The sequence below is a fragment of the Myripristis murdjan genome, chromosome 21 (genome assembly GCF_902150065.1).
Source record: "Myripristis murdjan chromosome 21, fMyrMur1.1, whole genome shotgun sequence".
Taxonomy (NCBI): Eukaryota; Metazoa; Chordata; class Actinopteri; order Holocentriformes; family Holocentridae; genus Myripristis; species Myripristis murdjan.
Genome location: NC_044000.1, coordinates 24376104 through 24402969, shown reverse-complemented (window position 1 = coordinate 24402969; position 26866 = coordinate 24376104). Strand labels below are relative to the sequence as shown.

Genomic DNA, 26866 nt, shown 5'->3' with positions numbered 1-26866 from the left:
GTCATAGCTACAACTCGATCCATTTGGTCAATGCAATCCAAAACAATCCCAGTGCACTAAGATAACTTTATTTAATGTACATCAAGTGTATGTATATATGGGACCATTACTGAAATTCATCAGGCCACACAAGGGGAAGAACAAGTGACACCTCACTCCCAGCTCTGCCTTGGTACATTAGATTAGAAGTCATTGAAAATGCATGACTACAATCACACGAATCCAATTAACTCCATCTCTGTTAGCCTCTTTTTAAAATGTCTTTGCATTTGGAGGTGATCTTTCACTTCAGAGCAGCATGTCAACTCTCATACCTCGATATGAATTTATGAACCGCCGTTTTTGTCTGCTCTGGTTATTTGTGGTGATGTAGTGACTGTCTTTGTGGTTTTTAACATGCTACTCCACAAAGTTTCACATTTTACTCATGTAAACCGGTAAGTTACAATGGAAGTTTTTTTTTTTTTTCTGCAGCCTATATATAAGCTTTCAAGAATTCTGTTTGTTTGCAATTTACTGCACTTTAAACACTGTTGCTGCTGCACGTTTCAGTCTGTTAGTTTTTTGTTGAAGCCTCCTATGATGTAAGTTTGTGTCATTATTTTTTTATGTCACGGCAAGACTGCGGCTTCAAACTTCGACCTGATTAATAAAAATTAATAGAAAAAGAAGGGCAGTTGTGGCAGCTAAAGCTGGAGGGTGACACTTCATATCAATGAGCAGTCTTTTAAAACTAGATATTTTACAAAGGAAGCATTTTCAGAGAGCTAAAATAACATGAAACATGACTGCAAATAAACAGAGGAAGAAAAAAGTATGTACCAAAGTCCACCCGTCTGAAATACTATACAAAGAACTTTGTCCTGTTGTCAAAACTTATTCTCAGAGAAACCATTGAGCATTATTGATATAAAATGAAATATCCTTTCTTGAGAAAAACGTGTCTGTCTTCTCACCTACTGGCTACATCATCATACAAAGTATAAACATCACTTAAACATCAAACAACAATGATAAAACCAAAAGAAACAGCTCACAGTGAACACCAGCTAACTCAGAAAAACCCAACGGTCAACTTACAGCAGATCACGGGGGAACGCAGCTGAGAAAGGTGACAGCTGCATCCCAAACACCAAATAACAACAGCTAACTCCTGCGTGTTAAATGTAAAGAAAACCATGCAAGCACAGAATGAAAAAAGCTTTATTGAACTGAACAGGGAATGTAATCAAACCTTTCGCAGGTGATCAGTAAAAGGTTAGGAGAAAAAAAAATCCAAATAACTTAACAGGCTACCTTGACTCTAACATATCCAAACCCTACAGACGACCTACAGGAGTCTACATGGGACTCTTCCTACACTGTAGTAAAGGGCAATGACTGCTCTAATAGAGAACAAAAAAGGCGCCACGGGGGGGAGGTGAAAAATCTATTATCTGTCGTCTACGGTGCCATTTAAAGAAGAGGCTATCGATTGTATCAGTGCATTTAATTCAAACAGTGTCGAAGCAACGTCGCGACCATGTTCTGCTCACCGCTCCACCAGAGGGCAGTGCAACTGTGTCCCATTCAAAACAGAGTTGGTTCATAAATAAAAAAAATAAAAAAATAATAAAACAAAAAAAAACACCAGTCCTGTTTACACTGTGCAATATATGAGCATCTATGTAACCCAGGCAACTTCCAAAAAAAATAATTAAGTTGACAAAAAGAACATGGTTAGGTCGTTTTTATCATCTGCCAGGTTAACTCTGGCAATTAGAAAACTGGTCGGACTTGATGTTTCAACAAGCAGACATGGCTTCATTGGCCAGGCGGGTGTGTGTTTGCTTCGGAGGAGTCCTCCTCTGTTGGTTGGTTGTTCCAGAAGAGTCCTCCTCTCTTGGTTGTTTGGTTTCTTTCTCCGCTTCCCTCGCAGTCGCCTCGGTCCGGCTGCTCCTCATCTTACTCCACTTTGCTGTAGTCTTCCACATGGCCAAGCACCTTCTTCCTCTGTCGCATCATGTGGAAGTAGAGCTGAGGGAAGACTGGGGGGGAGGGAGAGGAGGATGAACACGTTACCGACCGACATCCGACTAAAACAGCAGGACCAGCATAACTGTGCAAGATGATTACCTGTATAAAAGGTATGAAGCGAAAAAAAAACAAAACAAAAAAACAAGAAGGGGGGCAGATGGCGCACTTACGGGGGATGTAGGAGATCATGGTGAGGATGAGGAAGGTGTGGTAGTCGAAGGAGAAGTTGTACTTGTTGGGGAGAGTGACAGAGTACAGGCCTGTCTTCTGCACGTACGGCAGCGCTGCATAGATAGTGAGCAGCTCCCCGGTCACCCCCATGGGATACAGCACAATGAAAAAAGTGTACCTGCAGCAGTTAGGTCGGATTTGTGAGAGACTTATCTGATACATCTTGATTTTAAATATGTAATATCATGATATGGCATTACTGTTGTCTGTTCCTGGCTTTCAGGGCTGCATCACAGTAAACGCTCCTGAGCTTTTTAGACTTAGAACTTGGAAATGTTATTTGACTGTTTCTCTATTTGCCTCTATTGCCTCTATTTGCAAGTACACATTTCTTTTCCATAATACATGTCTATGATCCCAAAATGCAATGCAAAGAAACTGTATATTCTACATTTTAAACTGTGGACTTGCTCAGGAGTGAGAGCTGCTGAAGTGAATAAACAGCACAAGATACAGCATGAGACGATGTCTGAGGAAACTTCTGTTTCCTCCAGACGCAGCGACTGGCACTTAGTCATCGCTGCCACGCTGCAAACTCTGGCAGACTTTGCTGAATTTACCATCCATGAGCTACCAATATATCTGTCCCTGAGGGCGCAGAGCAAACTGAAAATCAAGGAAGAATGCAGATATTGAGGCAATAGTCATTTGCTACCTAGCAACAAAGCAAGACCCCCCTCCCCTCCCCTCCCGTCCACAGGGAGGGAGGCACTTAACTACTGTTGCCTGGGTCGTGGATGTAGACGAAAAGCATTAAGGAGATAGCCTGCTGAAAATTTTCATGCTGGAAACGGCACAAATTCGTCTGTGGTGATCATGTTCGGTACATATTTTTTGAAACAGCTCCACTGTAATGTGGAGCTGTTTCAGTATTTCACTGAAATTGCACCATATTGTAACATCATTCGAATTTTCAATATTATATTTATGCTCAGCTACCCCAATGCCCTGGTTAAGTTATTGTTAATCTACAGAGCAGATTAGTAAAACCTCATTTGATGGTGGCCTACCTTGCCCACTTGATGAGGTAGGGCAGATGGTTGAGCAGGCTGAAGGTATAGAAGGAGTAGCGGATGATTTCTGTGACGGTCCAGGCTGTCACAAACAGCAGCACACTATCCTCACTCTGCACCTGGATAAACACACACAAAGCATGATGGGAGGAGGAGAGACACACAGAGAGAGAGAGAGAAGCACCATGCCATGATCGCTCAGCTCGTCCGGGCCGGGTGAGATGGAGTCACTACACAGCAGAGCCATGCTGTTTGTTTTAGACGCTCATAGGTCAGATCACACTCCAGGCCCAGGAAACAACAACCGCCATTTTCCCGAGATATTTGGTTAATCACAATGAAGACGCTGTAACTGAGAGCCATGCCCCCTGAGCACACACTCACACTCAAATCCATGTGTCTACACAGATGCAGTCGTTCACAAACACATACACACACACAAAAGCCATAGAAAAATGTCACCGCAAGATGCAGACACCGCAGGAAACATTTAAAAACTAAAATGCGTGTTATTTACTATTTCGATTTTTAATTCCTGCAACCTTACGGCAAGACTAACTCACTTTACTTACACTTTCACTCCTCTTCAATCTATCAACAAGGCAAATAACACATCAGAGTAACTATTTGGTGTGTTTTAATTTATCAATAAATAAGTAACAATAAACAAGTAACTGTGTTGTCTGATTTTTTTTTTTTTTACATTTCAGAAGAAAAAGGACAGTGTTACATTACTACGTGTAATTTAGGCTAAAAGTGCTGAACAGAATGATTGACTCAAGTTCAAATCTACTCAGTCATGAATCGAAATAAGTCTGTCACACACACATAAGCCCAGTGTGTGTGTGTGTATCTGTAATGCAGGGAATCAAGTGAAGCAAATGTTACCTCTCGGACGCTGTGTGTGACGGCCCAGGTGAGGAAGACTCGGGACATGACCTGGAATCCCGTCAGGACCACGGAGGAAGGGACGATTCCTGGGACACGGGAGCAGGACAAGGCTACTGTCAGCTCACTATACAAGTTAAACACACATGTGAACTAGTGTGTGTGTATGTGTGTGTGTGTGTGCACGAAGACAAATGATCAGTATTATAAAATAAAACTGCCCAAGCATGTTGGTGTAATGTCTGAGACTGGCCAGCAGAGGGTAACCACAAGCTGTACGTTTGTGTGCGAGTGTGTGAGAGTGTGTGTGTGTGTTCTCAGCGGGCAGCAGCTGCAGGGAGCCTGTTTGCAGAGCGAAAGGTCAGCTAGCTTTAGCTTCAAGTCCAAGATAATGAAGAGAGTGGACTGTGAGCCGTGGTGAGCCGGCAGCACGTCGAGCTTCAGTCTCTCCTCATCACATTAAACCCGTCTGGGCCAGCATCTTCTCTGCGCTCTCTCTCTCTCTGAAAGAGCCGGCATGGACTCTGAGGCTCTAGCAAGGCAATGACACAGCAGGGGAGGGGATAAACTTACCTACAGCACAGTGCAATATCTGTGGAGAGGAAATACAAGGAAAAGCGCTGATTATTCACCTTGGGAGAGAACCACCTCACAGCTCATTTTAACTTTTTTCCCTCCTACTTATATTTTACCACGTTTATTTTAATGTATTCCTGGAGAACACTTTGTAAACTTTGCATAAATGTCTTATAAATCAAGTTATATCAGGGGATTTACAACAAATGAACCAACTGCACGAGTTTTTTTTTTTGGTAAAGAATTTCAAAATTGTCATAAGAATGCTGGAAAAACAGTGTTTGTGTGTTCATTGATAAACTTTTCATTCTCAAATGAGTCTGACACTGTAAATCTTGTGTACTGACAATAACAGCACGCCCACAGTGTGCAGAGATAAATTCATGAATGGAGGCGTGACATTGAATGAGCCCCGGTGTCTTATCAGCGCAGGGTTACAGTGTGTCTGGGCAGAGTCAGTGAACGCCTCACGCTGGCCTCTGTGCTGTACGTGTGACCCAGGGGAGCCGACGGGACAGCCCCCTATTTCTCAACTCCCTGCTTTCAAAAGACACTGGGAGGTTTTCGTAATCAGTCTATTTTATTTTTAGCCGTAGGTTTCGACCTTATCAGAGCCGCTGTAAAATGTCTGACTGGGCTAATTATTCAGTTACGTGGCTTCGACACTGCTCGGTCACCGGGATGATAATTTATAGAGGACATACGGAGCAGAGATAAGACGCCTCTAACACTCAGTGCCTCAGCCAGTTTAGTTTATCAGCCTCATGATTTTTCAAATAGCTGAAGTTTAATGGTATAAAGGAATACACTACAATAATGGGAAATGTGTTTGTCTTATTCAATAGGTGTTTAGGACCAGAATCATCCATGTGTCCCTGGTAGTCCACTGCTCCATGCTAACACAGTGATAAGGGTTGTATTTTCTCGTTTATTTATTTATTCATAGTTTACAGTCTGTAGATTCATAAACTAAAAGTGACATATTATTAGCTCAATGCAGCAGGTAATTTTTTGAAGGTATTTCACGACACAATCGTCCGTCGTCTGCCAAATCCACTAGGCTTGTGCGCAAGGAAAGTAGTCCCTTGGGGGTCAAAACTGAATTCTGTTTTTTGTATTTTATTGTGTGAAAATGGCTCCATTTCACACTAAACTGCGTGATTCGGTCACAGTTACATTTAAGATTATTTAGCATTCAGCTTTAGTGCAGTGTCGCTGGAAATCGCAAGGGGCAGTGTAGCTGATAGTTCAATCGAGACGGTCTGTGAGCGAGACACGAGCAGGAAATTTTAAAAATGGATAATATTAGAGAAAAGAATTCCCCGTCTTCATGTTGTGATGTGTTTAATGACCACCGTCGTCCACACAGCCGCCTCTGCTTTTGCCTACGTCCTCCTCCACTGCCATGTTTGCTGTTGTCCGAAACGTTTGACTCTGAGCTGCCCTCTAGTGGATGTATTGCTGAACATCCACGTCGACGTAAAGGACGCATGGAAGTGTGTTTCGTACGTGAAGGGAGCATAAATGAGCCTTCAGTGATCTGCCAGGGATTCATAGATGATTTTGGTGTCCATATTCTCATTACTTAACAGGCAAACTGAGCAATCGACCAATAACCCAGTGACGGGGTGTGTTTCTCTAAGCTGCCACATGATTTGATGTATGTAAGTGGAAACTCAAGCAGACAGCTGTCCTCCTCGTACCTCCAGAATAGCTCCGGTCTGAAAGAACTTGAGTGGCTTCTCTATGGAGTAGTAGAGGCCGTGGTAGCTGCCTCTGGCTAGGTAAGCTCTGACCAGGCCCACAGCGATCACCAGCCACCTGAAAGGAAAACACACACTCACTCAACAAAACTGCGCCTTTAGTTTCATTACCAGGTAAAATCTAACTGGCTGCATCCAGCAAAAAAACTTTCCTTGACGCCCTGATCCGTCTTCCACAATTTTTAGCAGGAATCCTGAATTTCAAGTTCAGGTTGTGCTGAACGTTGACATGGATCTGGTGTTAGTGTTAGCACAGTGTCAGAGTCATTAGCAAGTCAAACACACAGCGGAGCGGTGGGGGTTTCTCAAGATAGCACGCTCACTGAGACGAGTGTGACAATTAGGACTTACAAATTACTACCTGCCCTGCTGATGTTTCAGAGGCAGTCTTACTTTTCTGTAGCATTTCTCAAATTACATCAGCTTTTAGCTAGATAAACAGCAGAGAAAAGTATCATTTTAAGTGAAATGTAAATAAAAAACAGCAAATATAAGTAAGTTTTTTTGCATTATGTGTCATTTTTAAACCGCCTATTATCTGTGGGGTCATTTTAACATCTCTAAATACATGAGTAACATCATTTTTCTGCTTCATATGTCATGACTTTTCCTAATTTAATGGGAACAACTGGGTAAAAATGAAATAACATGATGATATGTTTTCAATGTCCTGTAACCATTTTGTATGCACTGGTGTTTCTCTGGGATCAATTTGACCCAAACCTTTTTTTTTTTTTTTTTTTTGTATAAAACATATAAATAAATCTCAGCATTTTACACACATTTGTTTCATTTGTTTTGGGTGACGCAGAGGAGCTGTAAGATCCTGTTTATAACTGAAAAAAAACTTCCCTCTGCTTCAGGGCCCTGACCGAACATAACCACCCCTGTAGTCGTGCCAGCACCAGTCCTGTTCATGTGGCATCTGGGAGGGAAAACATGATTCCCACGGGAACTTTGATGTATAAGGAGGAGTGAGTGGAGAGGGTATGTTTTATTTACGGGATTGTTTAGGTCACCAACAGGACAGATAAAGTGAAATGTCAGAAAATGTGGCGGTAACAAGAGGGTTAACACACAGTAGGATGTGGCTGAAGATTATTATGGTGTAATCTCAAAACTCTCTTTTGACTCAGGAGGTCAGAGGTCAGGCTCAGCAGCCTGGAGCTGCGAGGGACTCAGTGGCTTGCTCAAGGACACTTCAGTGGGGCAGATGTTTGATCCACGCGAGGGGTTGAATCCAGGTTCTCTGGTTACTGTCTGACCATCAGGTCACGCTGTTTCCAGCCACCCTGAGTATCAGGGCCTCTCAGGCTCTTCCACTGAGCAGAAACACGGCCTCGTCTTGTGAATTTGCACAGGGTGATGAGCGAGGGAGGGCACTACACCACAACTCTGTGTTCACTACAAAGACAGTACTGTAGCGGTCCAACGAGCGGGACAGGAATACAATGTGACTTAACTGGTTGGAACAGTCCCTGAAACAACACCCACCATTCAGTTGTGCAACAGTGCAACAGCACATCAGGGCAATAAAAAGATACAGAGGTCTCTCAGTGTAGGGGTCAAACACATAGTTTAGTAGAAAAAAAAATCCTAATAATATGGGCTAGGCATATTAAAAAAAAACTGGATTTGGGTGCAAATTCAGCCTGACAGAACAACAGAGTGGTCGGCTAGTCCCTTTTGAGCACAAACGCAATTAAGTGCAATCAAAACGCAATTTGCAAAAGCAATAAAAACAAAACAAAACAAAAAAAAAAACAATCAGAAGACTGGTTCCATTTGTAGACAAACCCTGACGTAAAATCCTGTGCAAAAACACTAGCACTGAGTTATCATGCGCAAAGGCTCTTATATCTCTCCATGCATCCATGATAAATATTAATAATGCCTGTCAAACTGCGTGTTTTGATGCCATTATGGTAAACAAGAGGACCTGCAGAACAGCTGGCCAATAGGAGGAAAACACACACTGCACATAACAACCCATTTGTGAGTATCGGTGATAGGCTAATACCACATTTGGCGGCTAACACAACAACAATGAATTATGTGCATGGTCGCTGGCTATTGTCCAGTCTGTGTGTCTTGGTCCTGCGAGCCGTCTGCTCCAAAAAAAATATCAGTTATTTCTTAAAGTTATTTTCACGATACGCCATGCTAACAGTAATTCCAATAACTACACAAGGAGATGTAATATCCACAAGTAACACGGTGCAAATCCTGGAGAGATAACCTGCTGCGAATATCTGACTTGCTCCACAGCACACACACACACACACTGACAGACAGACACACACACACACACACACACACTCCAGTCAGCAGAATTAGCAGGAGGAAACGGGCTACATACCCAGCTGTCATGACAACGTTATAAATAACCAGATAGGCCGTAGCCAGGGCGCCCGGTCCCTTCTTCTTCTTCGGGGCCACGTCGCTGTGGGCCGCCTTGCTGGTCCCGGCGCTGGCAGGTGCCGACATGACTGCAACCCTGAGCTGTCTTTTGGTCCTGAATGACGGCCGCTGTCGGCTTCACCGAGCCAGGAAATGAGAAGCTCTCAAGGCCGTGGAGGGGAGCTTCGGAGGTGAGAGGGTGCACTCCGCTCACTTCCGGCTTCGCCTCAGTCCCGTCAGCCGGATGAAATCAATGAGAACAACGTCTCACATTCCTGTTTTTTTTTTTTTTGTTGTTGTTGTTGTTTTAAACCATCAGCTTAAGTAGTTCAGACAAAAATAGTGAAGCTAAATGCCCCACTGAGGTAACTATAACACTGTAAGGGACGTAGAAATGTATTTGATTGGTGAATAAAATCCCAAAGAGGAGGTTTCGCGCATGCGCAGTAGGCTGAGCGATGCCATTGGTGAGCATCATGTTGCCCTTGTTGTTATCAGCGCAGTCACTCTGACACATGTCCTCATTGTTCTCATGTGGAGTGAATGAAGAAATGGCGAAATTAAACTATTTACCATTTTGCCCTGTAATCCAAATATCTCAAAATAATGTGCATAATACACAGAAGTGTGTTGGTTAATAAAACAGTAGGTAAATTATAATCTGCAGCTGGTGATGTACAACAAAATGACATTACATGTATAATCTGCATTAAGATTAATCTTGAAGTATGCTAGTATTTTATTATATCATTTTGTATATATTTATATAGAGATTTTACAGACACACACACATTTTCTGTGTATACTTATAAGTTAAATATATATAATATAAAATGTTTTCCAAAAGGGATGAACTGAGTCTCCAAGTGTGACAGTCACTGCCACTCAGTACTGGGCATCAAGGACTGCCACGTGGAAATGATATTATGAATCATACATTATGAGTATACATCTATTTTAATATATACATATTGTAGTCTGCAGATTTTTGCACATATATTTCATTAACACATAGTCTATGCAAAGATTCAGAGGTGAAAGGTCTATAGATATTCTATAGATATATTTTAGTATGTTTTATCTTTAATTTCTCGTATAGGTCATGCAAAGGTTTTTCTTTTTTTCTTATATTCTCTGTATTGAGCCACTTTGTTCATCTCAATACTTGTGCTTGATTTTTATAAAGACATATATTTATGTTGATAGGTATGTTTTGTGTAGTTGTGTAATTATTCTGCAAATACAAAAGAAAATATGATATCTGAGTTAGGTTACAGCACTGCTTTCGTGAAAATAAAGTGTGGAGGCTATGTCATACTTACTAAATGCAGATTATTTATTATGCGTTCACGTTACCGTTTCTGTTTTGACCACTAGATGTCAGTGTTTTACAAGTCTTTCTATTATGAGTTATTGAGAGCCTTACTTTCAAGTGCCAGAAATTATATAGCACATTTCAATGAAAAAAAGTGACAATTTAGTGTTATTTAAATATTAAATATGCAACATAGTACCAAACATATAAAATAAAAGCTTTATGCGCAGTCATTCCCGTGTAGTGTTTAAAACGACTGTGCAGGCATCATTACGGACAGCCAAGTTTCCGGAAGAGCAACTGGTGCGAGTTTGATGGACAAGGAAGAGATATTTGTTTAGTCTTGAAAACAGTCACCTAATTTTCTTAACTCTAAGTGTCCGGTTGTTTTTAAACCCTTGAATCATGCCTTTATTTGCCCCGAATCCATTCGACCAAGATGTCGGTAGGTGAACCGTTTCCTTCCGTTGGCTTTCATTTGTAAAAGGGCGACCGTTTGTAATCAGCTAGTCAGACTTCGGGTTAGCTTAGCTTAGCTCGGTAGCGACGTCTTGCATAGCTCTGACGTTTTTTCTTTTTTTTTTTTTTTTTATGTCAACAATATGTAATGAACAGCCTGGCCGGAGTGATTCAGCTGTCTGGCACCTGGTTAGCTTCATGAACCGCTAACTGCCTGCCTTTTTACATCAAATATTTCTAACTCCATGCAGTGTTTTTTTTTTTTTCGCTAGCTTACATGAACTTTGTTTAGAGTAACGGCAGCTAGCAAACACACTGAGCTGACCTCAAGCCTCACTAACAAGGTTTTATCCAGTCCGGGAAATTATTCTATTCTAATAACAATTTTCACCCGAGTTTATGAATCAGGTACTTTGTGCGTCATGTTGACTCCTGACTCCACTTTTACTTCTTCAATAATCGCGACAAATCCTCAATAAGATAAGATAAGATATTCCTTTATTAGTCCCACGGTGGGGAAATTTCACGCATCACAGCAGCAAAGTGGATAGCAAGATACGAAGCACAATTTACACAATAAACAGTATATACAGATAACAGTACCACAGAGCAATATAAACACTGTAAACAAGGAATGAGCAATATAAACACTGTAAACAAGGAATGAGAAAAATACTCTGTGAACAATTTAAACCACAGAAGAAAAAAAAACAAAACAAAACCTGGGGGACAACACACTCCGGAGGTTCAGGGTTAGTGTGAACCCATGAGACCAAGTGGCAGAACCTGACTCCCGGACCTGGGTCTCAGGAACTGTCACACTTGATCCTGCCTTATGGGATCTCCCCTTCCTTCCCGTCTTTATGTGTGTGCAGTAGTGCAGTGTGTGTGTGTGTATGTGTGTACGTTGGTGGGTGGGGGGGTTCTATAACTGCTTGTTATAGAACAAGCAGTGTTCTATAATTCTCTCATCTACCGAAACCGCAGTTTAAATAAAGCATTACCTGTCTCACTCATATAACTCAGAATGAGGTGAAAATCTAAAATTATATCACCTCAGTCAGTGGAGCAGCTGATTCAAAATATGTATTGCACTTGTTTCTATATCTGTAATTAACTCCACCTATAGTGTGGCTAAGATCAGACCCTTTCTGTCAATGTTATTTTTACATTTAATATGATTTTTTTTACACCATTCAAGCCTCTTATATTATGTTGTCTTGGGTTTGTGCCACCTACTGAAGATTAATAATGTATGTTTAATAAGATCAGTACATCACCAGGTTGCACGTCATGGGTACTGTCTTAATAACTGCATACGTTAGTGAAGTAATTCTCTCATCTACCTAAACCGCAGTTTTATCTGTCTCGCTCATCTTATGTATTGAAGTTCTCATGGGAGTCATGTTTTTTTCCCCTCCCACATGTCATATGAACTGACTGGTTTTCTCACTACTACAGGTGTGGTTATGTTAGGTGAGGGCCCTAAAGCAGAGGGAAGTTTTTGGATGATTTATAAGTGGCATGTTGTAGTTCCTCAGGGGCGTCCAGAACACCCAAAACTAATGTGTGTAAAATAAGCTATCTCTTATGTTATATACAGCTGGAAAAGCCTGGGGTCAAATTCACCCCCAGAGAAACACAGATGCAAGCAGAATAGTTAGAGGACATTGAAAATATTAGATCATGTAATTTCATGTTTTTCCCATGAAATACGATGCCCAAAAAAACAATGTTAATCATGTACTTAGAGGCGTTGAATGGAGTCAGATTAACTGCAAAAATAATAGGAGGGTTAATCAGTGTTATATTGTTTTTCATTCAGTGGCCTTTAAACTTCTGATATTGCTGGTCTGCAGTTTACTCTGTTTGCTCAGTTAACTGTGTTTGTGGATGTGTGACTGTCCTGTAGTCATCACTGTGGGATCGTTTTAAAATTTAATGCAAATCTCCCCGGTCGCTGCACTCATCACTTCCTGGAACACCGTGAACTTTGTGTCAGGACAGTATGTGGGGCAGTAATGGCCAAACAATGGTGCGTTGTCTTGTGGCTGTCTGTCAGCATGATATGAAGCGTCACAGCGGGGTTTATTGTGGGGTGGAAGAGAAGGGGACTTCCTGCTGCTTATATGAACCATTTTCCATAGCTCCTACAGAGAAACAGCATTATTTATTACTTTCTAATGGCTCCACAGCTGTTCTGAAATAATCCGGGGTATTCTCGAGAAAATCCCGTCTTCACTCTCGGAGAATGTGACCTTGATTCAGGCTGTAGACGTATCCTGGGTAGAATTAGCCTTCCCTCCTCTTAGAAGGAAATCTATTGTGTTATTTCAGGTTGTCACACCATGGTATACAGTCCAAAGTTGTTGTTGTCAAAGACAGGGGACATGATGCCAAAGAAAATGTTGTTTCATTGGACCATATGTGTCCCCGTTTGACATACTTCCAGAGAAGGCAACCAATGAAAACAACACAACAGATGACTGGGGCCTCATCATGGACATCTGCGACAGGGTTGGAACGACACCCAACGGGTAAGATGGAGGAACGACGCATTCTGTTTCAATAATAGCAACGATATTTAGTCACACCAACACACCATCTTCTCCTGCCAAAGCTTGTTGGCTATGTCCAGCTCACGCTTTACATTCGAGCAGCGTCGGGGGTCTGGAGAGCTCCTTATTGTTCCAATACTGTACATTTGTCTGACAATTTGCAATTGAGATTAGTCCACAGTGGGTTTATTAGATGTTTAAGATCAGCACCTGTTTGTATGTCATTCTTTTTGCAATGCGTAGCTCTTAGGGACATAATGTACACTGTTTAAGCTGCACAGAGCCTCCAGCATAGAGGAAATCCAGTGTGTGTTTGATTAAAGTCACACAAGCATCAACCAGCTGGAGGTCTGGTCACTGTATATCCAAGAAGAAGCTCCATCAAGACTAATTACTGTATTGGCCAAATCGATGCATGCATAAAATATTTTGTTGAGTGATTAGTTACAGCAACATTGTACTACCACAGCACCATGATTTTTAAAAGCCAGGGTGGTTTTATTGTCTCCAATCATGTATAAACCCTCCACCTCTCCACCCAAGCACTTAGAGAGTGCTAACACATTTTTTTATATTCTGTTGTTTGACAGAGCAAAGGACTGCCTTCGATCCATCATGAAGAGAGTCAACCACAAAGTGCCTCACGTTGCCCTGCAGGCCCTCACTGTGAGTTTCTTCCTGTGGTACCGTCATGTAAAATGTAACACACTTCATTTCTGACTGATTTGCTGTCTTTCATTGCAGTAATGCAGCATTTCTGTATTTACAGCTTATTAGTCATCCTCGGTCTCCCAGTATCCTCCTCATTTTTTTTTTGAGTACAGTCATTCTCTAGTCCGATTTTCAAAAGAAATGGCACTCATTTAGGAAGAAATAGGAACCGTGGACCCATGAGTCCAATCAGTATTATCAAGCTGTTTACCTGGAGCTGCTTCACAGATTGGGAGACGAATGACTAAAAGTCAAATTTATTTTTATAGTCCTCAATAAAACAGGTTCACCTCAAAGTGTTTCTCAGAACAACAAAAACAAATTCGGATGAAATGAACAGAACAGATAAAAATGACTTCAAAATTTCATAAGGAGAGTGCTTTTATTTGTGTTTGTGTTTTGTGTTGCATTACCTAAAATAAAAAAAATAAATAAAACAGCATATAGACAGCCACAGTCCTGTAACTGTACCAAATGTCTCCCATGACAAACATGTCTCAAAAGACAAAGAATGAGCCTATCTGGATCTAGTCAATCAATAAACAATCCTAGGACAGGATGATGAAACACAAGGAAGCAAAACAAAGAACAAGACAGACTTGCAAATTCGAGCAAGACATCTAGGACATCCCAGCAGGAGGATTCCCAAGAAAACCTCACTTTTACAACGTTTTCCTTGAACAGAAAAAGCAACACAAACCCCAGGAGATCTGGGGTGAGGCAAACCCTACCTCCTTGTTTAAAGGGCAGAAGCAAATGCCCAGTAGTGAAATTGAGCTGTCATTGAGCTGATATTCCTCTTTAAAGCCATAAAGGAAGATAGAAGAGCTCAAACTGTGGGTGGATATTTGAGAGACAAGCAACATGGGAATTCTTCCTCCGACTGAGTCACCATGAGCAAACTCTGTCACATGGCCAGCTCTATTTTTAGGCCTCCCTTCCCTCTCATTCAGACAGTTAAAACCCTATTGTCATAAAACCATTCATAATTGTAAAACCCTCACCTCCTATTAATATGTACATTAATTATTCAGAGGCAGAAGCAGCACATTGAAAAATGTTCTTCCCTGGCTGAGGCACATTCTGTCCAAGATAGTTGTTCTGTCCTGTGGCTTGTAGATGTTGAATTGATGGTTTTGGTGATAACATGTTAGATTTTTAACATCATTTTTTCCATTTGTGTCCTCTCTTCATACAGTTGCTGGGTGCCTGTGTGTCAAACAGTGGCAAAATATTTCATTTAGAAATCTGCTCTCGGGAGTTTGCTAATGAAGCACGGAGTGTGCTAAGCAGGGTGAGTGAATTTTTTTTCTTTTTTTTGGTTCATACATCTGTTATTACTATTTTTTAAATTATTATTATTTATATTTTATGTTGGCTTTCATTCAAGTATCACATACCCTCACACTTTCAGGCATTAGTTGGGTTAACTAAATTGTTATTTTTCACAGATGGAGTCATATCAAATATTCTTACAGCTAAGGCAGGAATGGGCGATTGTGTGTGTGCAGTGGGAAAACGGGGAAAAAACTTGGTTAACAGTGGGTGGGAGTATACAAAACAGAGAAGATGGGAATCATGTGATGCTCAAAAACACAAAAATGTTTTATTTGATTGTATTAGTGGTCAAAACTGAATAGCACTTCAAAGTTAATTTGGTTATACGGTTTCCATCTTCTCTTTCATGAAAAGTCTGCTCCAGACAGGAGAAGTCAGGGAATTTCACAAATTCTTGGGACAAATCATGGAATGACATTGAATTTTGTCAGCCTCAGTTTAAATTTAAAAAAAAAAAAAAAAAAAAAAAAAAAAAAAAAAAAATCAGCACTAGTTATTCACCGAATGTAAAAATTATCGTACATTTAGTTCACGTTATGCTCACTTCCCCAGTGGTGTAAAAAGGAATAATAACATTAACAAGAGCTCTGAGTCTGTGTGTTTAAATTTTTAGTCAAGGAAAGAAGCGATGTGTTACGTTTACATAGATCATGGACATTCATTTTAGGCATGGAAAGTCATGGAAATGTCACAGAACTTTACATTTAAGAGAGTGGGAACCCTGGCCATAGTGTGCTGAAAGTCTGCAGGGCTTTATAGCAGTCAAAAGCTGCATCAGGTAATTTCACTGATCACTGCCTCCAGTCTGGATTAATGAGATTTTCTGATTTAGTCTTTGGCTGAATGAAAGACTTGCATACTGCCAGCACCACATGGCACATGGTTGCCTACCATCGAGTCTTGTTTTAGATCTACACCCACTTTATGGAGGGCTTGTTAATGAGCCTGTCTCTGACCCAAGCAATAGACTTAGGACAGGAGAACATATGGCTGTTGGATGTCCTCTGCAGGCCCACCCTAAAGTGTGTGAGAAGCTGAAGGCTCTGATGGTGGAGTGGGCCGAAGACTTCCAGAAGGATCCACAGCTCAGTCTCATCAGCGCCACCATCAAGTCTCTGAAAGACGATGGCATCAGCTTCCCGTCCACAGTCTCACAGGTATGTTGGCACCAGAGAAGGAAGTTAGCTTCTCTGTCTGCAGGCCACGGTGTCACAGTGTCTGGTACTGTAAATCCCCAAATTTCCCAGATGCTTTCTGCATGCTACCAGCCAGCTTTCACACAGGAAGCTGAGAATCACTGTCCGTTCTGCCGTACTGCTGCACTGTATAGGCTTTTTTCACGTCTGTGACACTGCACGCCCTTGTTTTATAATGGAATAGGAACTCAAATGATGGCTGGTCGCCTGCCAAAGTGTCTGGTAGCGCAGACAAAGTTGCAAGCCACAAATGAAGCAGCATTTTGCTTGTTGCTGGTGTTAAGCTTTGCCACAACCTAACATTTTGCATTCTCTGTTATTGCATCCTTTTACTTAATGTGTGGTAATATCCTTCAAATCTAATCTGTTTGGTTGACTGTTATCAGTGCTGCAGCTCTGCCATTTCTCTCCTCTCTTTCACACTCCCTTTTCCTGATGTTTGCTTTGCTCTGGTCACGGCTCCAGCCCACAGTAACCAAATAAGCATGTGTGTATGCTCTGGCTGAGCCCCAGGCTAGCATTATGGTTGCGATTTTATTGCACACCAGCCATGTTTTCCCAACATAAAGGTCGAGGCTGGGTGGAGCTCGTATGTCTGTATTTTGTAAGGGGAGAGCTAACAATGGAATTTCCTGTCGCATATTTCATGTAATTCTCTGGACATGTCTGTGTATATAAAAGGATCAGGACCTATGACATTGTTGTACTGAAGAGAGCAGTTTCCTAGTTGCTCTCTATTCTCTGTTTGATAACTTTACACTCTAATGTGTTATGTAATGGTGTCTTATGTATGTCAAGTGCTGGTATGGACTTTGCTCAGGTTAAATAACAGCAACTGACCTACATCTGTCGTCACAGCTTCCCTCCGCTCAGTTTTTTCTCTGCAGGTTGTAAATGGTGTCTGGTTGACACTTATTTTTTATTTATTTATTTATTTTTAATTTAAATTAATATAACACAAAAAATAAACATTTCCTGCATTTTGGCCACAACGTAAAAAGAAATTAACAAAAATGACGAAAATGTACAAATAGTAGTGGTTGCAGTTGTGGTTTCATGAAACTGCACGTGTGATCAATTTGTTGCATGCATTCTAACTTTGTAACAGTTTTATTAGTATTACTACAATTACTATTCATCACCTTGGAAGTGAAAAAGAAACTAATTTAGTCTCTTAAGGGTGTAACAATGCACCATGGCATGATATTTCCTGATGCAAAAAAGTGGTGATGTGCATTGTCAGGGGTCGCGATGCACATTGTGGAGGCCTGCACTAAGTTTAATAAACCATCTAACAAAAGGCACAGATGGCAAAACAGTACAAATTGCAAGTTGTAACAGGTGCAAGCCCTGATCAGTGTTTGGGGGGAATAAAGTATCTATCTTGAATGCCTGCTGTGAACAGTTTTAACAAACAGCATACTGCTAACTCGGCCAGAGTGCCACCGCTGCCCTGGGGCAGCGAGCAAGACATGATGGGAAAGTGGCCTCCTCACAGCGGGTGTACTCAGATGCAGCAGCCAGCCCTTGGTCGAGAAAAACTCTGTAAACAGTGTCAGAGGCTGATAAATCTTTCAACTAGAAGAGGTTAAAATAGTTAAGTTAAATAGCCTGATGCATAACTGTTTTGATATGATTGACTTGTCTTTTAATTTACGTTTTATAGTATTCAAATAGAGTAAGACAACAAAAAGTTAAAATCTGGAGCACCTGGAGATTGAGCATGGCTGTCCTCATGATTTTGCATGGTGTGTTATTTTTTTTTTTTTCTTAGATAATGTAAAACTGCTATAACACATCTTGTTTACAGTTTTCTACCATCGGCATTTCCTAGATTAGAGTGCTATTAATTGTATTACCTCAAGGTATAGTGCCTGATATAAACCACAGGTGACACAGCAGTCACAATTACCACATTATCAACTCCAGTCTTTTCTGCTGCACTCTCACTCACTGTCTGTCTCTCTTTCTTCATGTACCCACACACACACAGAAACAACCTTATCTTTCTGTTTTGCTCTCAGGGGTCCAGCGCAAAGACCAACACTCCTGCCACGAGCAAAGCGACTGATGAAGATGACCTGGCCAAAGGTAGGGTGAGATGGCATCATGCAGCATGCTGCCACACTGTTATTTGTTTATAATCATTGATCTGCCCCATCCTTCTTGTATCACTCTCTATTGCACCTATTTTGCAAATACATGTTTGACACCTAGAAAAACATCTTCCTCTCTTATTTTGACGCTCTTCTTTGCTGTCTCTCTTCTTCCTGTTTTTCCTTCCTCCCTTCCATCTCCTCTCTTGTCCTTGTTCCCTGCCCATCCACACCTCCTCCTCCTCATGTCCATTTTCCACTCCCACCCTCTTCAAAGCCATTGAGCTGTCCTTACAGGAGCAGAAGCAGCAGGTAGAGACCCGGCCCCTCGCCATGACCTCCGACTTCAGCAACTCCACCAACGGCGGCGTGGCTAAGGAGGTCCAGAAAGTGCGCGCGCTCTACGACTTTGAAGCGGCCGAGGATAATGAGCTGACTTTCAAAGCCGGAGAACTTATTCTGGTTTTGGATGACAGGTAACGTGTCGCACTGCACCTGTGTGAACCAGAACTGTTGCTGCCTCAGCGTGATGATTTCAAGTGACTCTGTGGTGTTGTGCAGCCTTGCCAGCATTGAGTCGCTCAAAGCAGCGACATGATCAGATGAAGCATCAGCAGTTTTTATTCACTCTCCCACAAACTCACTTGTACACACATGCAAAACATACATGTACATGCATTAAATTGCATTATACTATTCATTAACAACTTGAAAGGAAGACATTTTTAAAGGACATTTAAATTTTAATATTTCTGCATCACATCTTTTTGTTCATTATGTCCAGTCCACTGATCAGTTCAGAGATGTAGGTAAATAAGTAGCTTATTCATAGTTGTATGAGTTTTTAGCAAAGCATTACTTTATGGTTTTGTTGCCTTGTCATATAACTTAAGTTTTGTACTGTTTGCCTCAGTTGTACTATGAATTAAATAAATGGGGTTTAGGTAGGTTTACCTAGGTTTAATATTGTGTCTTGTGTACAGTGACCCAAACTGGTGGAAAGGAGAGAACCACAGAGGAGTGGGACTCTTCCCCTCCAACTTTGTTACAACCAACCTGAATGCCGAGCCAGAGGCTGGTGGGTCTTTTATCGAATCAGAGAGAAAATGTAGATGCTTACATTGTGGCTTTCCCAGCCAATTTGATCCTTGTTGACTTAAGAAACCATGCCAGCTCTGCAATGTTCTTTCTGCCCATAGACTTAAACTGGGGCAAATTAGTTTCAGAGCTGCTGATTTAAGTGAGCCTTTCCTTCCACAGTGGCTTATATTGAAAAGGCAGCCAGCTCCGAAGAGACGAGTCTTGAATCTAAAGTGGAGCCCGAGCCTGTCTTCATTGATGAGGTACTGCGTACACATAGCCCTGAGTGTAAACCCCAGGATAATTGTCTGCTAAAACTGTAAATGATTGCACTTTAGCCTCAATATCAGGCCAGTATCTGTATTGGAAGATAATGAGTTTTTCTTTTGTCTTATGTGTTTGCTGCTGCTGCGCTAAGAGATCCAGTCACTGTCCAGTGGTCTCACTTTGTGGCTGCTGATCATAACTGCCCTCGTTATCCTGAACTATACAAAGATTGCTGTGCTGCCTATATAATGAAGCCTGCTCTGTATGCTAATGAGCAAACCCAAATCCCTGTTCGATCCACCCACCCACTCACCCAAACTCCCTCCACTTTGTTTCTGCAGGGGAAGATGGACAAAACGCTGGCACTGCTGCAGAACGCAGACCCTGCCGACGCAGCTCCTGACTCCCCGGAGCTGGTCCAACTGGAGGGTATAAACTTTACTGCTGGTGTAAATCTGCTGGAGCTGCAGTCAGTCTGAGCAGCACCGTTTCACTCTTAAGTCTGTGTCTGTCTCCCTCCTCAACTGTAAATGTCTCTGATTTAAACAGGTGCATGTGAGCAGATGAACCCAATGATTGATGAGAAGCTAGAAGAGATTGACAGGTAAATATGCTATAAATAAAGGCAAACTGCTTTTGATAATGGGAATCATAGCTTCTACCTGCTTTTAAAGCCCGACAAGGTCTGGCTCACTGTTGAATCAGATTGTTTAACTCCTAAGCTTTGTTTACCCTTGACAGCTATTGCCTCGATTTTAGGATTCACAAACAGGGCACGTCTGGGTACATTTGCAAATGTCTGCAGATTTTTGGGGCAGTCAGAGGAGATAGTTTGTGCTGAAAATCAGAAAGTGTACAAGAGGCACAGACCCCACTCTCTTTCCTTTCAATCTAACTTGAAGTGAATTGGAGCTGCTGCAATCACATCAGACATGTTTGGTATTTAGAAATGTGGATGTAAAAATCAGTTGGGGAGTGTGATATACCCTGTCTTTTCATAATCTGGTAGGATTTGAGAAATTGTGTATTCCCAGTATTTAGTATCGCGCGCAGCCTCAGATCCTCAGTTCAGGGCTCTCCTTGCTACTCTGAAGTTTAAGATCAGGACTGACATTGATCGGATCAGGTGGCAAAATCTACAGGCCTCTTAGACACTTCCGCCTCTCCAAAACGTCTTTATCCAGCGTGTTTTGTCTCTGTCTGTGTCAGGAAGCACTCAGAGCTGTCAGAATTGAATGTGAAGGTCCTGGAGGCTCTGGAGCTGTACAACAAGCTGATGAACGAGGCTCCATACTACTCTGCCTACTCCAAGATGCAGCCGCAGCACTACGCACCGTCTGGCTCTGCTGTAGCCATGCAGGTTAGATGAATGCACTAACATTATGCTCTACGCTGCTCTACCAAATATCCATCTTAAGTAATTTAATCGTATGTCACATCCTCTTTCAAAGATGAAAACTGACTTACTTAAGTTTGCAAGCGGCAAAACCACTGAACACATGAAATTATCTAAATATTAGATTTGATTTCTTAATACAAGACCACATCATTGAAGAGGAGCCAGTGTTTTTCTCTGGCCTATAAAGAGTGATGACTCAATTTTTCAGACATAATTGAGGGATGCATTAGAACAGAGGTTCAGTCTCGGTGCAGAACATCGAGGCTGGAGGTGTTCTGTGGTGAGGGGGAGGTGCTCATTTGACAAGCTGTGTGTTAATTACCAGCACCCCCAACCCCCCCAACTGTGTGCTGTGGACAAGTAAACGTTGACACCGGATACAAACTCACTCTCACCCATTGATCCATTGAGCTCTTTATTGATTGAATCCTTTTTTGTTTGCATGTTTCATTATGTTTTCATTTAGACAATAGAGGCCTAATAGAGGGGAAACCCATTCAGAACGAGACTTTGACACTTGCCTTATGAGGTGTAGCATGCCTATACCTCTGAGAATTGTCTTGATATCTTGACATTCAGGCGGGTTCCCCTTGTACCGTGTTTCTCTTTTTTTTTTTTTTTTTTTCCCAGAGTCATGGCTGCCTGGGTTTTGTTGTTAGAGCTGTTTTCTCTATGGTGATTGATGTCCCTGTCCCTCCCCAGAGATTTAGAAAAATGGCTGCCTCATTGGGCAGGCCTGCACTGTTCTATTTTATTTGCCCTTCATACTACTTTGCTGTTGTTGTTGTTGTTGTTTTTTTTCCCCTTTTGCACAGCACTGCAAAATGTATGGTGTCACAGCAACACACACATGGTTGTGCTTGCATTGCAGTGACAAGGTGTTTCCTCAGCACACATAACTAAATAAAATTACAAATAAAATACAGACAAAATACAAACATCTTGTCATCACTTATTAAACATCACCTGTCCCCCTTCCCCGGTCCTCTCAGGGCTACCCGGGCCAGACTGCTGGCTCCTACCTGCCTCCAGCAATGCCCCAGGTGCCACCCGCCCAGCCCTACAACCTCCCCAGTGACCAGCCTGCACCGCTCCAGTCACTGGCCCCCAACGTCTCAGCCCCATCCAGCCAAGCGGCACAGCCTCCTTACATGGGGTAAGAAAATGTTATCCTCTCCATTTGCATATACAGGGTTGTCCTAGTAGAATCCCACAGTGATCATGTAGCTCTTGTTTCCATTGTTACAGATGGGTTGATATGAAAATTCAGCCACGATTATCATGACTGGAATGAGCAAGTTTTTTGTTAAAACCACAGTATAAATGTTAAATAATTACTAATCCGCATTGAAATCATTCCAACATGTTTTATATTGAAAATTACTGCTTAAATTATCAGCACTTTGAGCTGTTTGCATTCAGATAACATGACCAATGCCATATGAAATATACAACACAAGCATGCAAAATTTATGTAAATAAAGACAGGTCATCCTGAGAACACATACCAGTAGTGTTTCAACATTTGGAACATGTTCACCACCAGTTCAATGCCGACTGGATTTAAATGAAGAAAACATATTAGGTGGATGATTAAAAACTTTTGTGCCAGTTTAGCTAACAAGCTAACATGTCATCATGTGTAATGGGTGAGCGAAGCCTGCAGACACACGACACATAAAAGTGAGCGTGTGTGTGTACAAGAGTAGGCAGTATGAACTGAAAATGTCTGTTTACATTTAGCTATTAGCAAGTAGGACAAAGGAAAATAACAATTGACTGGTTGATGCTAGACACTATGTAGTGCAAAAAAAATGACTTTAAAAACACACTAATCAAGCACAGGTATTGTGATTATCTTGATCTGATCCATCCCTGTGTATATAATTTAGTTTGATATAGATTTAGACCAGCTACTTGTTTTGTAAGAATCAATTCTCTGTTTTCTTCACAGCAGTGGCATGAATGCTCAATACATGAACCAAGCTGCTGGAACCCATTACCCGCCTCAGATGGGCGTGGCCATGGACATGTCAGCCTATCAGAGTGTCAACTCCAACATGCCTCCTGTCTCCTATCCAATGGCTGCTCCCTCTCACCCAGCACCACAGCAGGCGGCATATTATCAACAACCTCTCTTGTAAAACTCTGATCGACAGCAGACCTGTGAATACAGAACTCAAGATATTTCAGTTTGTACCGGTGGCTTCAGTTTAGCTCACCATGTCTGTGGGATTATCGCTTTAGGACCGTTCGTCTGGTCATTTTTTGTGCCTGTCGAAGTGAATCAAGCGCACCCCGACAAACTGAAGTAGTTGAGGTGTGTATGCACCGCAGGTCTGCTGTCCATCCGAGTCAGGACTGTGTCTTTGTGCATATCCCCAGCCCTCTGAGGCAAAACATAGCTGCATCCAGGCGTGAGCGTGCTCCCGCCCTCTCTTCCATTTTCCGGGTTGACAATGAAAGTGGTTACGGTCTTCACAAAGGTCACACGTCACCACAGAGGAAGAGCCGAGGTCGCCCACTGGCAGAAGACCATGCAAAGATTGATTGTTGCTTGACTTTAAAGAGATGAACAGTTCAAAAGTACAGTGCTGTACTACTACGTATTTCTGACTCCCCTTTTCAGAAAATCCTGCGACATGTCATATTCAAGAGGGGGAGCAAAGACAGGGGTAGTGTCCCTCATCTTTGCTTATACGTTTTGTTCATTGTTTGTTTTTAATCACCCTCTTGTTTTTAAGTCTGTCTTTAAGTGAATTCATCTGAAGGAGGGCGCAGTTGACCCTGTTTCCTCTTTCCTGTTCCTTTGGTGCACTTTGCCAGCCTTTTTTCTCCTCGTCTGCCTTTAGGAAAAAGAATTTAAACACACTGGATCGGTGTAAAAACTGGCGTAGCCCAGCGTGTACACCCAGCCAGTGCTTTTTAAATCTGTTAGAGGGCAAAAGTGCTCGCTTCAGGGCAAATTATAGACAATTTGAAAGGCTGATCACCATTTTCTTCACCAGCATCCATCACTTTAGCTGATCTCTTTTTTTTTTTTGGTCCGGGTGTTTGATTCTGAAGTACTGCTTTATTTTCAAATATGCATATGGATCAACATTTATATTTGTGTAAATGGTTCACAATTTATTTTCCCATGAATTCACTGCCTTGTAATACATTCTGTGGGTGCTTATGAGATATTTAAGACAAGTAATTTCTTTGTGTGTGCAGGTGTTTTGTGTCGTTTATGTGTCTGTGTTTGAATGCTTTTCCATATGTTGTCTTTATCATTGTCAAGTGTCTGATTTCCACAGGGCCTATGTAATGTAATAGGAGCCTATGCATCTGATTGTATGGGTTAACTGCGAGGTGGTTTGTGTTTTTGCATCTTCCTGTCCTTTCAATCACTCATCCGATGAAAATGCTACACATATTTATAATGACTACATCAATACATTTTTGTTTATCTTTATGTAGAGAGGAGTGTCATTTATTTTAAGTGACACTTGAATATTTCAGTTTAAGATTCCATAATTTACATTATTTTGTTATGCAAGTGCAAAATTGTACATGACACCACCTGTAATTTGTATATTATTTGGCACATTATAGATTTTCATGCTTTGAGAATGTATAGTAATTATCCTCAGCTTTGTTTTTACTATAAATATCCAGGAAAAAAAAAATGCAAACAGAACAGAATTCCCCAAATCTCCAGAAATGTGTACTTGTGATCAAGACAAAGCAAGTGAAGTTAGAGGTTCTGAAGTTAGAAACCAAATAGGTCTCTTGAATCTGTGGGTTAAAATTAGGGAGATTTCTTGGACTCTGCAGTCTTGTACTTACAGTAGCTTGATAGATTAAAATATGATTCTAGCAGGAACTGTCTACACTTTATTTTCTTTACTCGCCTCATATTAAAGGCACTGTATATTAGATGTAAGATATCTGGTTTTGTCAATGTTGGCATTGCACCTTAACTTTGTAAACATTTATGTACCACTGGATGCCTTGTTTTCTGTAGAAATCAATATGACATGGAAACAGCTTTGGAGGTGGACTTCTGTCCCAGAAGTTGCTGTATATCAAGAATTCTGTGTATTTAAAATATTCCAGGGAACGTTCCTGTATCCAGCATTTTAAAAAAATATCCTTTTGTAACACAGCAAGCTCATAATATTCTTTGAAATAAAAACAGACCTGTGTTCAAAATGGTCTCTTGCACCGAGCTTCTTTCCTCTAGATAACCCTCAGACTCCTGTAGAGTAATTATCACTGTGCAGCTACAAAGCAGATGGTGAAGGAAGGTCTCGTCAAGCAGAAAACATCAGATAGAAACTGGAAAGGTGGGTGCGCATGAACGCCCGCATGTGTGTGCAGATTTCTAATATTGTTGCTCAATGTTTCACAAAGACAGTGGCTCTCCAGGGGGTCTTGGTGTAATATTAAAAGCGAGATGGAACAGAAGAATTCATATCACATCACTTGTGATTGGTGAGCAGTGAGTGTGATCCTCAGTGAAGGAGACAGCATGGGTCAATTACAGAGGGGGGAACCTGTTCAGGCCATTTGATCCTGTCAACACCTTCTAATAGTGGCTGTTGAGGCCTCTCCTCTCCCCTGCTGACCAGTTGTCACTAGCTGTGCCTGGTTAGTCAGCCACCTTAATGTGTTCATTACCCAGGAGACATGCCAATGATTTATTCAGTGAGCCTGCATGGCCTTTTCATAGTTCCTGCTCTTGACTTTTTGAGGAGCTGCACTGGGGATCTAATACCAGCGCTCAGGTACTGCTCATTAAACATTAATTAAAGCTTCAATCCAGGATGCGATCAGGGTACATGGCTTAAAGGCTTTCCCGCAAACCGATCTGTGGGATTCCCTGGGGGATGCTTTCACCAGGAACGATCTGATAAAGGAGGAGATTTTTATCAGCGGTTACTTAGCTTGGCAAAGCTGCTCAGATAAAGCTGGCCTGTTTTATTTTTAAGTGAGAAACACAGGCCCAGTTAATTAGCAGAACGCACAGGGCTTCACAGCTGTTTACCCTCAGCTGTTGGTCATTTAATGGTCATGAAGTTGCAACTCTCACCTCTATAAAAAAAAAAAAAACTTCATGAAAGACACTAAATGAGTTCAATATTCTTACATGGACATAAAGTGTCTGTAGAATATAAGATTCATAGTAAACTACTTTGTTACCATCTGCGGTGTTAAGAGGAGTTTCTATGGAATAGCCTATGCATGACATTTTAAGTGGTATTTTTTATGGTAGGCTATTCTTGTGAAATTTGTTACAGGATTACTGAGATTCTTTTTGAATGGGGAAATAGCATAAGATATCAATCAATTGGTTGTGAACTGAAGCAAATGCCTAAAAAGGTCTAACAGCACATCAGAGGGGGATGCTGGTGCAGTGAGGTAGAAAGAGCTCCATCAATAAAACTGAGCACTGAGAGAGAGAGAGAGAGAGAGAGAGAGAGAGATGCCTTCAGGTGCCCCTCGTACAAATGCACGCTTATCGCATGCGTCCAAGTGCTTTTAATCAGAGATGATAAAAGCAGTGCAAGCCTTG

At 41.6% G+C, this 26866-nt stretch overlaps 2 protein-coding genes across 3 annotated transcripts; one reads left to right on the top strand and one right to left on the bottom strand.

Annotated features, from left to right (window-relative positions):
• Positions 1-433: 433 nt before the first annotated feature.
• Positions 434-9122, bottom strand: hacd2 (3-hydroxyacyl-CoA dehydratase 2). The gene is made up of 7 exons (XM_030080974.1): positions 8847-9122; positions 6428-6545; positions 4722-4740; positions 4149-4237; positions 3258-3379; positions 2187-2365; positions 434-2027 (listed from the first exon to the last, which is right to left on the bottom strand). Exons 1-7 carry the CDS (start codon positions 8972-8974, stop codon positions 1945-1947), a joined length of 738 nt encoding a protein of 245 aa, XP_029936834.1. The 5' UTR covers positions 8975-9122; the 3' UTR covers positions 434-1944.
• A 1346-nt stretch (positions 9123-10468) lies between these two features.
• On the top strand, positions 10469-25503 carry stam2 (signal transducing adaptor molecule (SH3 domain and ITAM motif) 2). 2 transcript variants are annotated; one of them, XM_030080745.1, is made up of 15 exons: positions 10469-10647; positions 13114-13198; positions 13810-13885; positions 15129-15224; positions 16279-16425; positions 18489-18555; positions 18838-19036; positions 19544-19638; positions 19821-19903; positions 20249-20336; positions 20457-20511; positions 21117-21267; positions 22299-22462; positions 23261-23453; positions 23645-25503. In XM_030080745.1, the coding sequence occupies exons 1-14, from the start codon at positions 10608-10610 to the stop codon at positions 23448-23450; spliced, it is 1536 nt and encodes a 511-aa protein (XP_029936605.1). In that variant the 5' UTR covers positions 10469-10607; the 3' UTR covers positions 23451-23453; positions 23645-25503. The 2 variants fall into 2 exon arrangements, with proteins under 2 accessions (XP_029936605.1, XP_029936604.1); XM_030080744.1 differs by having other exon boundaries at positions 23261-25503.
• Positions 25504-26866: the final 1363 nt, after the last annotated feature.